Source organism: Typopeltis vanoorti, chromosome 11 (genome assembly GCF_054136105.1).
Source record: "Typopeltis vanoorti isolate ZY-2024b chromosome 11, IOZ_Tvanoo_1.0, whole genome shotgun sequence".
In the NCBI taxonomy this organism is placed as follows: domain Eukaryota; kingdom Metazoa; phylum Arthropoda; class Arachnida; order Uropygi; family Thelyphonidae; genus Typopeltis; species Typopeltis vanoorti.
In genome coordinates this window covers 14,475,353-14,488,166 of record NC_143559.1, presented here as the reverse complement: position 1 = coordinate 14,488,166, position 12,814 = coordinate 14,475,353, and the positions used below count along the sequence as shown (strand labels likewise).

The following is a 12,814-nucleotide window of genomic DNA, read 5'->3' as shown; positions in this document are numbered from 1 at the left end:
TAGTAGTGATCAGTCACTCCTTATTTAATGAATGATCTCCTAGCCATCGCCACACACTTTCAGACTAGTGGAAATGGCTGGAGAAAACTCTTAGTTATTCTTAATGTTTGCAGTACACAAGCACCACATCTACAATTTCCAAAACCGTTTTCCATTCAAGACGCTACTTCTTACCTACACAGCTGCTAAACAGTATATAAATTCCAAATATGTCCAGGCTTGGTATACTGGTCCTATAAAGTGGGCCGAAATGTTTTTATCCGCGGATGCCTTGTTGAAGGACTTCAAATGATTCATCATCTACATCATATGCCATGCTGCCCGTATTTTAAAAGGCGGAAGTGTCATTATGATGGTAGATTTTAGTGAGAGAATATTCTTTATTATATGATGATTTTATTCCAAAATCAGATAAACTGCGTTATCTGAGTTATACCGAAATCACAACATAAAACAAACGAATATTATGACTGAAATTGGCTCTCAACTGACCTAAAATCATTCAGCACACACGCATTTGCATATTATATGTAATAATATTGCAAAAAAAAAGTTTTGTCACGTGGCGATGCATCAGAGTCACTGACATTTGGGCTGGTGGAGATAAAGTGTAATGAGCAGATTGCATGTTCGAATGGACGAAGTTTTTTCGTTACTGCTTTACGGGCGTGTGGACCAAGAGCGAGGGTGTGCATGTGTGCAGGAAGTATTCCATCAGACCAACACGTATTTCCTTTCTTTTTTTTTTGTTTTCTGCCTAAATCTTCCTGTATATGTTACTGCTAAAGTTGGACAATAAAATGTAGAAGGAAAAAGCGACCTAGTTTGAAGTTCATTCAATTGCGCTGTATCATTTTTATGTGACCGGCGCTGGATTGTAAGCCTATATATATATAAATCATGCCGTAGATGGCCTAAGGGATTTCTAATGATTTTATCATGTTTTTCATTTTTATTATTTTTTTTGTCTTATTCCATCATCCAAAAACCCTGCCCTAGTGACCAAACACGGAACTTTTTCAAGCTATTTCTGATCTCCAATAAGCAAGGTGGTGATCTCGCACTGGGAGGCGAAATTCAGCTCCCACCTAAACACAAACATCCGTGCCCTGGTTGGGGTTCGAACTAGCAATCTAGTTCGAACCCGCCGTGGGCTACCCACTCAGTCAGCTAGGTCGGCGATTATGCCCGGAGCAACATGTGCAGATCCATGGCATTGGCCGTGGTTCTGCACACATTACTCTCCCTATGCAGGTAGCCGAGAAAAATAATCTAGGAACGTCTATTTTGGGAAAAGATACACTATCAAGATTAACAATCGTGTAATATTACGAATAAACTTTAAGACATGTTCATGTATATCCAGCGGTGAGCTATGGAAATTTTAACAAAGGGCTCGCATCGTCGAGAAAAAAAAAAAAAAAAAAAAAGGGAGTAGGGTAAAAATAGCGCATGTGGTTATTTTATTTTCAAACTTGGGCGCATTCGTTATAGAGGAGTTGAAACAATAATTCCAAATAATCTATACACTGCCGAATAGACTAATTTTTTTAGGTTACCTTATGAGTTTGCCGCTTAATATGTTTTGTTAGGTTACCGTATGAGTTTGTCGCTTAATTTTTTTCGTCATTTTTTTTTTCAAAAAAAAAAATTTTTTTTTTTGAAAATATAAAAAAGTAAACAAGAAGAACAAGGGGCTCGCGCGAGCCCCTTATAGCTCACCACTGTATATTCATCAAGATCAGAGCTTATATCATATCAGACATTTCCCATTCCATTGTCTATTTTGGAACAGTTAATTACAATGATCAAGAATCTCTCCGAACACACAGGGATTATGCAGCAAGGTCAGGATGTCCACCAAAGATACTTGACTAAGTATAACGTTTTGTGATTCGTTTTGTATAGTGATTTGGCAGATTTCCAGTAAATCTGTGACGATATCAATGCTGATGGGGATGATTTGATTCAAGTATTACGGTCGAAGCAACTAAGGGTAATATTTCTGCTAACTGCTTGTGCCCTTTTGACTCGTTTGCTTGTTTTGAAATGAAAAACTCGCTCCTTCATGAAATGAAATGAAAAACGGTCCTTCAGTTCCATATTAAGCTAGTTGGCCGTGACAAGCCTTTTCGAGCTGATTCGGGATCTCTGATCGGACCATTTTGTTCCTGATCAGTGCCTCGATGCAATAGAGTAGAAGAATTCTAGTGTGGGGGGGGGGGATAATAAATTGTTACCTATCACCCAACCATTACATGTGTGTATTTATAACGCCTTTTTTATTCCCTAGAAAGGAGCAAGACAGCTCCTTTAGCCTTAACGTTTTCGAAATTCGGTGGGAAGCAGATCTCTACGTTTAGCTATTACTAATAGCTGAGCTCAATGCTATTTGATTAGTTTTAAATCATTTGAGAGAAAGTACAGCAGATAAATACTCTGGATTTTAAACCAGAGTTTAAAATCTGGTTAAACATCACTCAGACTGTTGTCTGAAATAATGCTATTTCTACAACACTTTTCTGCAATGTGGACTTGAAAAAAAAACCAAGTTATCGCGAGAAAGCGTTTATTTGTCTAAAACAAAAAAGTGTCAGTATTGGTTCGCTTTTTTTTCTGAATTCAATTTTTCTTTCTAAAGACCTATTCTCTGTTGCTCTGAACTTGTTACGTATCTTCATAAAACACGTAAGAGATACGGACCTAATTATATAATTTACCTCCCAAGCTTAGAGAATTTTTAACAGAACTGTCGATCTTTTGCATCAGGGAGAAAAGCCTCCGTAGTCCATTCCGTATCTATGATATCCTCTGAGTGAGTTCTAACTGGGTTCGTGTCTCGTATATAGGACATGAAGATTTATAAAGACCTTTTCAACTGAGTGAGTGAGTCAGCCAGTCTTCTACGATAGTGGAAGTGTTTTACATCCCAGTAACTAGGGTATCATTGCATCCCGCAAAACATAGAAACCGGTCAGAATATTTAGCAGACATAATACGGCCTTATAGTTCTTCGGCCGTACAAAAGTATTAATAAAAATAGATAGTTAGTACGTGGAACTTAGTAAGTACAAGGGCTTATTTCAGACGAGCAATTTTCTTTTGAGTGCAAGAGCTTTTTTTTTATTATTTTTCTAAAGACAATTTAAAATGTTTTAATATCTTTTCAATTAAAAATATTTCATATTTGCAGTTCACAATTTCTATTTTTCCTCTGGCTAGATCCCGGATGCCTTTCCCAGCCGCCCCCATTGGAAAACGGCTACTATAACATGACAGCAGAGACGAGCTGCTGGGGAACACCGCGTGAGGGTGCCAGAGTCATCTACCACTGTGACGACGAGTACAGTCTCAAAGGTCCACCCATTCTCATATGTAAAAACGGTTCGTGGCTACCAGAGGAGTTTTCTAAATCCAGCAGGACGCTGTGCACAAGTAATGAAATACCATCAAATTTGCTTTTAACTTGATTTTAGTTGTTACTTTTATTACTAAGCATAATTTTTTTCAATATATACGACGCTTGTCATTAGCTTTAAAGATGTGGACGCTTGCTTACCTTCAGATATTATCTGGTCACTTAATTAATACCTGTGATATTTGATTGATGTTAGGACTACTAAGCGGCTCTGCCTGTTCTTTCCCATTTCCCTCTATAATGCATTTCCAGTGATCAATAATGAATGACCTTCTGGTTTTCCAGCTTTCCTGTAAACGAACACTCCAATACAGAATTTTGTAAGAGCAATCAGTGTTCTAATATTGCTTCCCTTTCTATATATACGTAGGCTGTTCAATAAGTAATAAGACTATATTTATACAGAAAACAGATTACCTTTAATCGTCATCATTTACATGGTCTTTTTCGAAGTAACTACCGTGAGACGCGATGCATTTGTCCCAACGTTGCGTCCACTTCTTAAACACGTGAGAGTCCATTTTTTTGAGAGTTCTTTCAAAACCGCATCCGCAGCTTTTACACATCCTTTGTTGCTTTCGAAATGGCGGCCTCTTAGTGGTTTCTTGAGCCGAGGAAACAGCCACAAATCGCACGGTGCGAGATCAGGACTGTATGGAGGGTGTGGTAGGATATCTGTGTTGTTCTTCAGCAAAATGTCCACTACACAACCAGCAATATGTGGTCTCGCATTATCGTGGTGCAATAAGAAGCCATTCTTCAGTAATGGACGCTTCCTTTTGACGTGCTTGATGATAATCGCTGCTGTGTTGATCATTGTTTCTGTGATGGACGTTGAAAGGTCTTCCCTCACGTTCAAGATCTTCCACATTTTGCCTTTCTTCCTTAAAAGTTTTATGCCAGCGAAAAACACTTGCCCTCGACATTGCTTCATCGTGAAAAGCTTCGCGTATCATGTTAAAAGTGTCCGATGCCTATTTTTGCAAACGCACACAAAATTTAATCGCATAACGCTGTTCCAAGGACGCTTCCATTTCGAAAACTGGTCGCGCCTCGTAGGTGCACCGATGAGCAGTTGCGTTTAGTCATGTGACTCTGGCACATCAGCCCGTATACGCCATCTATCAACCTCTTTTGTTAATACATAAGATTTCTTTATTCCACAGAAATTAATATTGTGATGAGTGGTTTCGCCACAGCAAAATTAGTCTTATTACATATTGAACAGCCCACGTATATATATATATATATATATATATATATATATATATATAGAGAGAGAGAGAGAGAGAGAGAGAGAGAGAGAGAGAGAGAGACATATCATCGGATTGGAGATCAAGTTCACCAAATCCGCTTCTCGTGAATCCAAATAGAATAACCCGCAAATTTTAAAAACTATCATCATACTGAAACGATGAATATTCGTAGTCAATTTTACCTCCAAGCCAGGGCTGCCATTCACATTTTTCGAAATTCCCCAGATTATTGAAAAATTCCCCAGGTAGTAATAATTAGGGCTCGGATTTTTAGGTCGTAAAAAAAAGTGCAAAATATGCGTCCAAGTATACACTAAAAATATTTAAAACATCCGAAATATGCTCTTAAATATGCACTCAAACTATGCACTTAACTATGCCTTTATTAATTTATAATTCTGCATGGTTTAATTAAAACATCACACATAAATTAAAAACATAATATAAAATACAAAAAAAAAGACATTTAAATAGTTACCTACTAACTGACCAGAAAAATGACTTAAAAATTTGCTCATTTTTTTTATTAATTTTTTTATATTAATTCTCTCTTTCTCTTTTCCTGTAACAAAGTATACTTTCATTTAAAAAAAATTATAAGTTTATATTATACGAATAATACATGCTTAACTTACTTTAATTCCCTCCCTCTTCTTCTTCGCCAATATCTTCTGGTAATTGATCACATTCCCTTTGCTGCTTTGCGGTATTAAATCGATTTTTATATCTATTATGAACTGTGTGACTTTCCAACTCCTTGATTAATGTTTTCGGTGGCTCCCAAGAAGTACACGTTACATTTTGTCTCGCTAAGCACTGCTTGGCTAGGATTCTGTCTCTCACAATTTCTGTTTTTAATGAATTAGCTAATTTTGTTTTTATACAATTCACTTGTGAGAAAATTCGCTCCACGTATGCAGATGAATGAGGCAGAATAGTAAGATTTGTCATAAAATATGACAGTAAACCATATTTATTATTATTCATGCCATCTTTTATGTCAGTCAATGAATGTCAATATCGAGGAATGCCAATACCTTTAGGAATTGGTAGATCTGATGCTACGAGACAATAACTTCTCCACTCATCATCTATTTGATTTAACCTAATATCATCAACAAGTGAGGGGAATTGAGCAACAAGAGGAATAATGGTAGATGGTGCTGGCTAGGGTCACTAGCAACTTTTGGGTCCAAAATTCGTAATTTTGCAACAATGCTGTCTTCTTAGAAGACAAATCTTTATTTGCAAACTAAGTTCCACAAGAACCTTTAAACAATCATTTTTAAATCTCAACAAAATAGAGTTATCTTTGAAAGGGTTTCTAATTAAGTGCACCATTTCTCTACCACCGAAGTAAATATCATTGACATTTTTATAGTTGTTTTAGTTTCTTGGATCAATTTCTGATAATTTAGCTGTTCTTAAAATCTCATCTTTAATGAAGCAACTAAATAAATTGAGATATTCAGGTGATACATTTAGGAATAGTTGCTGTAACCTGAAATGCTCTGATTGAAAATCTATATTAAGTGTATTTACTTTTTCAAGAATTTACTGAAGGAAAAAAAGCATTGGTCTGGTTCCAAGGTCAGTAAATGTATCATAATTTTTTTGGCATTGTCAATTTTATCTGTCCTTGATTCATTTTGAAAGTATAGAACTAATGCATCATACTGTTCTAAAATAGTTGATACCACTTTTTCTCTCGACAGCCACCTGGTTTGAGCAAGTTTGGGAATTTTATGTGTAGCTATACCAGCAGCTTCTTGAATGAGTGCAAAATCTCTTTGCCGCTTAGTACTGCGGAAGAAGTAGGAGGTTAAATCCTATAGAAAAGTTTCTAAGTATGAGGGTAAAACACTGACTGCATGACTAGCGCATAGAGCAAATGAATGACAAACGCAACCCATCACAAAAACTGATGGGATGTCATCTTTCAACAGTTTCTGAAATCCACTGTTAACGCCCATCATGGAGGAACAGTTATCACTACCAAACCCAATGATATTGCTAAGGGGAATGCCATGATCCAGCAGAAGAGTTTTGACAGCACTGTAAAGCTTTTAGCACTTCCGTTCTCTACACATACTATGTCTAGTAATGTATCAGCTACATCTTTTTTATCTGTATCAAAATACGGTACAACAACAGCCAAGATTTGAGTGACGGAGATATCTGTACTCTCATCTATTATAATTGAAAATTTTTGATTCTTGCATATTTCGGTAAGTTGAGACTTTTCATGGAATGATATTCCATCCTGAATAGTATAAAAAAGTTGTTTTCTTAATTGCCAACTTTCCAGCAATTTGGCTATCCGGAAATGCGCGTTTACACATCGTTACAAAATGATCAACATGAGAAAATGGGATGTTATGCTCAGAAAAGAAGCTAGATTATTAACTCACTCCTAGCTAATTGTTGATCCTCTGTTGAAGCTTTCTTATTAAGAAATTGAGTAATAACTCGACTTAGCAGACTGATAATTACTTTTATATTTGGCTGAATCTTTATGCTTTATTAGCACAGATTTGTTTGCGTTTTTAAATGTAATATTACAACACTTAGAGTAACTGGTATCTTTGCTGTTCACGTCTTGCTGCAGCCAATCTTTTAATTCAGGATATTTTAACCAATTTTCTTTAAATGCTTGAGAATACCACTTCTGTTTTTTCTTTGATGGCTCCATATGGTTGGATTCGAAGTACCATAAATATGAAAATAAGTAAAAATATTGATAATTTAAACAATTTGTCAAACACTATACAAGCACAAGGATCTCTACGATAACACTGCAAGAATATTATCGTAGAGATAACACTACGATAACACTGCAAGAGGTTGCGCTATATGTATGTAACGATGTATGTTATAAGAAAGGATGTGACATTTATAACATATATGTCACACAGAACATATATGTCCTGTGTGATAAGAAAGGGAAAACGAAACCAGAAAAGAGCAAAAATAGTTTATTTATCAGATTTATCAAAAAAAAAAAAAAAATCGTGAATATAATAGTAAAATACGACAAAAATGTTAAAATTCAAACTTTTGTTCAAATTTCCCAAGATTTTGGGAGGTTTTTTTTTTTTATTAAAAATCCCTAGATCCCTAGGTAGCAGCTAAATTCCCTAGATCTTGGGAAAAATCCCAAGGAGTGGCAGCCCTGCTCCAAGCACACATCAGTACATGCATATACACTGCTTGGAAAGAAGTCAACGGACAAAATAGTGTGAGGAACAAACACCCATGGCGCCCAGCTTAATAAGATGTAGGATCTCATGTCGCTACGATGACTCCATTGATCTTACGAGGCGCACTTCCCACAAGCGTACGGTGGCGATCAATGGAATTTTGGACCATTCTTCCTGTAGGCATGTCATGAGGTCCTGAACTGTTGTAGGGCGGACGTCCCTTGACCTCACCTGACGCTCCAGTTCATCGCACAGATGTTCGATACGGTTAAGATCAAGGCTCTCTGGAGAGATCAGTATAGTGTGTCATGTCCACAAACCACGCAGTTACAGCAGCTGTATGACAAGGTGCACTGTCTCGCTGGAAGAGACAATGGTCAGTTCCATTGAAACGCCACAAGGTAGAAAGCGCTGCATTGTCCAGAATGTTCAGGTACCTCTCGTAGTTCAATGTTCATGGCGCCACAAAGAGAGGTCCGAAGCCAAAGCAGGAAAAACAGGACCATCACAACGCTGCCACATCCGAATTTCATAGTTGGGGTTACGCATTCTGGCAGAGACGTTCCGGACATTAGCAACACGCACACACACACACACACACCCTGTTCGGTAGAAAGATACATTATGGAACGCGATTCGTCCCTCCATAACACAGCTTTCCCAGCTTTCATGCACAATGAACATGCTCTTTGCACCATTGACGATGCAAAGTTGCATGTTGGTTCGGGTAATGTGGGACTTGAATATTGCGGTCCTACCATGGAAACCCATATTGTGAGCCTTGGTTCTGAATGTTTTTGTGCAGATTCGTGTTCCATTCGATGCCCGGAACTCCGATTCAATGGCGGTTTTTACATATTATTCTTCGTAGCACCCTCCGGTCACGTTCGGTGAGTGTGGCTGGTCGTCCACTGCGGGTAGCACTTGCAGTTGACTCCCTGCGCTTCCATGTCAGTACGGTATCACTGATTTTTGGCCTGAAATGGCCAATTTTGACAAAAGTTTGCCTAAAAGATACGCCTGCAACACGGCATCCTATCACAACGCTTCTTCAAAACTCCATCAGTTCCCTTCTCGCAGCCATTTCATCTGGACGCAGTTGCACTGGCTTGGTTGCATCATATTTCTCCAATTTATACCGGCTAAAACACGTGACTTGTCACTTGGCACAATCCACTTGCCTATGGGAGTGTCCAGCTGACTTCTTTCCAAGTAGCGTATATATGTGTATACATGCATGCATACATACCATACATAAGTTGCGAATAAAAGTAATTTCTCCTTGATTTATTTATATACAGACTCAACCGTACATGATGCTTCGTCTTTAAACCTTAGCCTAGCTATGGTTATTTTTATTTTTATTTCTTTTTACATAAACACGGAAACGTTTCGCTAGAGACCAACAATGGAGTTCCATTTATTCAAATCACTTCAGGCCTCCAATAACTGAAGAAGTGATCTCGCACCGGACGATGCGATGATAATCACCTCACACTTTTTTTTTTCGCACATTTCACCAACAAACCAACTTTTGAAAACATTCTCTTAACAAATACCGTATAACCGAACTCATTTCGATATTGTGTCTGTTTTTATCATTGATCTGAAGAGAATTTGTAGCCCAGTCCCGGGGATGATGCGATATCTCCCTTAAGTTAGAAAGACCTGCGTTCGAATTACGTCTATGAAGTAGGCAGGGTTCTGGCTGAAGAAGAAATGAGATAACAGATGCAATACACTGGCTTCATAACCTTTGTTTTGTAATTAGTAGTTGCAATCAAATACCACGGATGTAACATTGCACTACAGACTAAACTAGAAGCGCTTCTCGCCAACTTTCGGCAAATATTATTCCTGTTATTATTATGTTGTTTCGGATTCTCAAGCGACATTTTCAAAATGGTTCATCGGAATCTACATTAACCAATGCGCGCCGGAGAGAGAGAAAAAGAATGAAGGTACCTTTTCATGTGCTAATTATGCGATCACGCCTATTAACACAATACTGTCGTAACATTGGAATATTTGCAGCAACGATTGCCTCCAGCGTAGTCTGAGAAACATTGCAGAGTTTATGCCTCTCTGATGGGAAAAAAAAAAAAAAAATCAACGTAAGGCATACTAGCTAATCACACATGGAGAGGCAGGGCTATACCTCGTCGGAAAACGCAGTTAATTCGTCTCAAAAAAAAAAAAAAAAAAAAGAAGGTAGACCCTGGGGGGGGGGGACAACCAGTTAACATACGCAATACCCTAGCTTCAACTTTATTTACTTCGGCTATAACTCCACCTAAATCGAACCTCATCCCCTCTCACACGCCGTTGACCTTTTTTTAGTTCTCCTTACAAATATATTGCAGATTTCACTTCTCCTCTACATCAAAACCTCGTCAAATTTTTCTTTTCTGTGGAGCGCTTTATTCAGCCACTCCGCTCTCCTACCCTTTTGACACACTGTAAAGGCCAAATGAAATTACCACCGTGAATTCTACTCTTCCTTCTCATGCTCTGATTACTGTTTTTATACATTTTTTTCCATCTCCTATTCAACTCAAGACCCACAGTTAAGTTTTGCGTTGTTTAAGTGTTTGTTTTTGAAGAAACAAGATTTGTTTCTCTCCAAAAAATTCAGTGTCCTAGAAGTGGCTCGAGACATGGACTTCCAGTTTCACTTTCAATATATTCAACTCACAAGAGCTTCAAGAATCACAAATCGAAATCCGACTTTGAAAAGGCCAACTGAAAAGTTTCCTTCTCTTTCTCATAACAGCTATTAATAAGATTCAAATTCTTCCGGATTCAAATAGTGCTATATTGCAGTCCAGGAAGATATGACTTCCTGGCATCGTTCGTCTACTCAAAAACTTCTGCACAGAACACTAAGGAAAATCATTTCAGTAGGGCTCTTGATACCAGTGGATTTTCCTGTCGTTGTATTTCCCACACGCAGGTATGCTCGGTACCTGTACTCCATAATTGACGCCTATCATATATCGTCTTTACAACTCATCATACTCATGGCATATACCCGACATCGTAGATGCAGGCTATATCCGGTCCATCCTCGAAAAAAGGGATGATAAAACCATAAAAAACTATCGCTCCATTGTTTTCACTTCCATTCACTCGAGGGATAGAATGAGGTGAACTTCACCACCTGAAAATCCGCAGGTGTGAACTTTTTCATCACGTGGAAATCCACCAGTTGATCCATGACTTAATATGGTATTCCTTTTTCGAAAGACAGGAGGTCCTCCTAGCTGCACGCCACTGCACATATAAACGAAAAGGTAACACGAAGGAACTCGGGTAATCGCAGCACTTGGCTTTTCTAGATCATTTGACAGGTTTACGCTCGAGATTCATTTACAAGATTAATCTCACGGTTTTCCTTCTACCCTTTTGTAGATGGATTTTTAATTTTCTCTATGGTAGTTTGTTGCGTATCATAGTCGATTATATCCTATTTTCAGATTTCCCACCAATGCTGAAGTACATCTGGGGCTCTAATTTTCAAAGCTCTTTCTACATAAATGATTTCTCTCTCTCTCTCTCTCTCTCTCTCTCTCTCTGACCTAAAATACTATCCACAGAGCAAAACTACTTCTTTAACCAATTACTTAAACATTGATCTCCTTACCTATTGCTAGTGGGATAAGAACAACCTTCTCAGCTTCAGTGGTACCAAATTAATTCTATCTTATTTCTAGAAAGAAACATCTCGCTTATCACCAGATCTTTGATAATATTCAGAAAATATCCGATTTGTCATATCGGGCTTACACAATTAGAATTTCCTGTCACAACTACATCGTATCCGTAGCTAGCCTCTTCAACATCCAAAAAAGAAGTAAGATTTGTGCGTTCAAGGCACTACTGCGAAAACTATAAATCCCAAATCCGTCCAACTTTAGAATAATGTTCTCACGTTTTTTTTTTTTTTTTTTTTTTGGGGGGGGAGGGGGTCCGATGTACCGAATACCTCCTTAAAATGCTTGATGTGCTCCAGAATAGAGAGAAATCTGGTTAAATACATGACCTCTCTATTACAGACTGGCTGCAGTCATATTCTCATAGGCATTCTGTTCAGTCTTATTCCTTTTGTATTGGTCTTTCCGTGTGCGCTTCTGCTTATCTGGCTTCCATTACGGTTTTTAAAAGCTGCGAGTAAAATTAAGTTTTCTCTAAACCTGTAAAAATGTCCAGTTGCTACTGTTGGTTAACATTCAAAGCTACCAAACGAACTCGCCCTCCTCCTCCACAATTTTTCATTCTCTTCAATCATTCTATTTAGGAAACCTCTATTTTCCTATGCAGTATTCAAACACACGTGTTTCCAGTTATTATATTTTATTCAAGATATACTTCAAGAAATACAAACAATAATGTGAAGCAAAACCTATTACAATACTATATATAATACAGTTAACACTGAAAATCAAGCTTTTTTTTTTGTAAATATTACGTATAATCTTAAGTAGTTTTTCTAAGTCAGTCATCATTAGGATTTCTAAGTCAGTCATCATTAGGATATCTTTCCTCAGCATCATCTCAAACAAATTGCAAACGTAGCGTTGTCCTTGAGAGGCTGCTAAGAAGGCACCACATGAACAGTAAATATGGTCTGCTCAATATAAGAAATCAACCATCAACGATTGAGGTTCCCCCATTTGGTTTTTCGCTGTTATGTGCATATGTGTGTGATGTATTTTCAAGGAGGAAAAAGAAGGGAATATTTTTGGGAGAAAAAAACGTCATCACGTATGAGGCCGGATAAATCACATCACTCTTCGTTTGAAAAACTGTTATAAATTTTACTTTCGAACCCAGGAAACACAACCAAAGGACATGATGTCGTGTTCTTCAAACTGTGATACGCAAGAGCATATATACGGAATGTAGTACTATACTCGTAAAAATAAGTTACAAAGGAATAA

The 12,814-nt window shown here is 37.7% G+C and overlaps 2 protein-coding genes across 3 annotated transcripts in view; one reads left to right on the top strand and one right to left on the bottom strand.

Annotated features, from left to right (window-relative positions):
- The window catches only part of LOC150101315 (uncharacterized), a 338,578-nt gene that overhangs the window by 167,949 nt on the left and 157,815 nt on the right, over window positions 1–12,814 (bottom strand). The gene's annotated exons all lie outside the window — the stretch shown is intronic.
- The window catches only part of LOC150101316 (uncharacterized), a 120,636-nt gene that overhangs the window by 96,399 nt on the left and 11,423 nt on the right, over window positions 1–12,814 (top strand). The window contains exon 4 of the mRNA XM_090400988.1: window positions 3,223–3,435. Coding sequence (XP_090257114.1) covers window positions 3,223–3,435 — 213 coding nt within the window. The remainder of the gene's footprint in view (window positions 1–3,222; window positions 3,436–12,814) is intronic.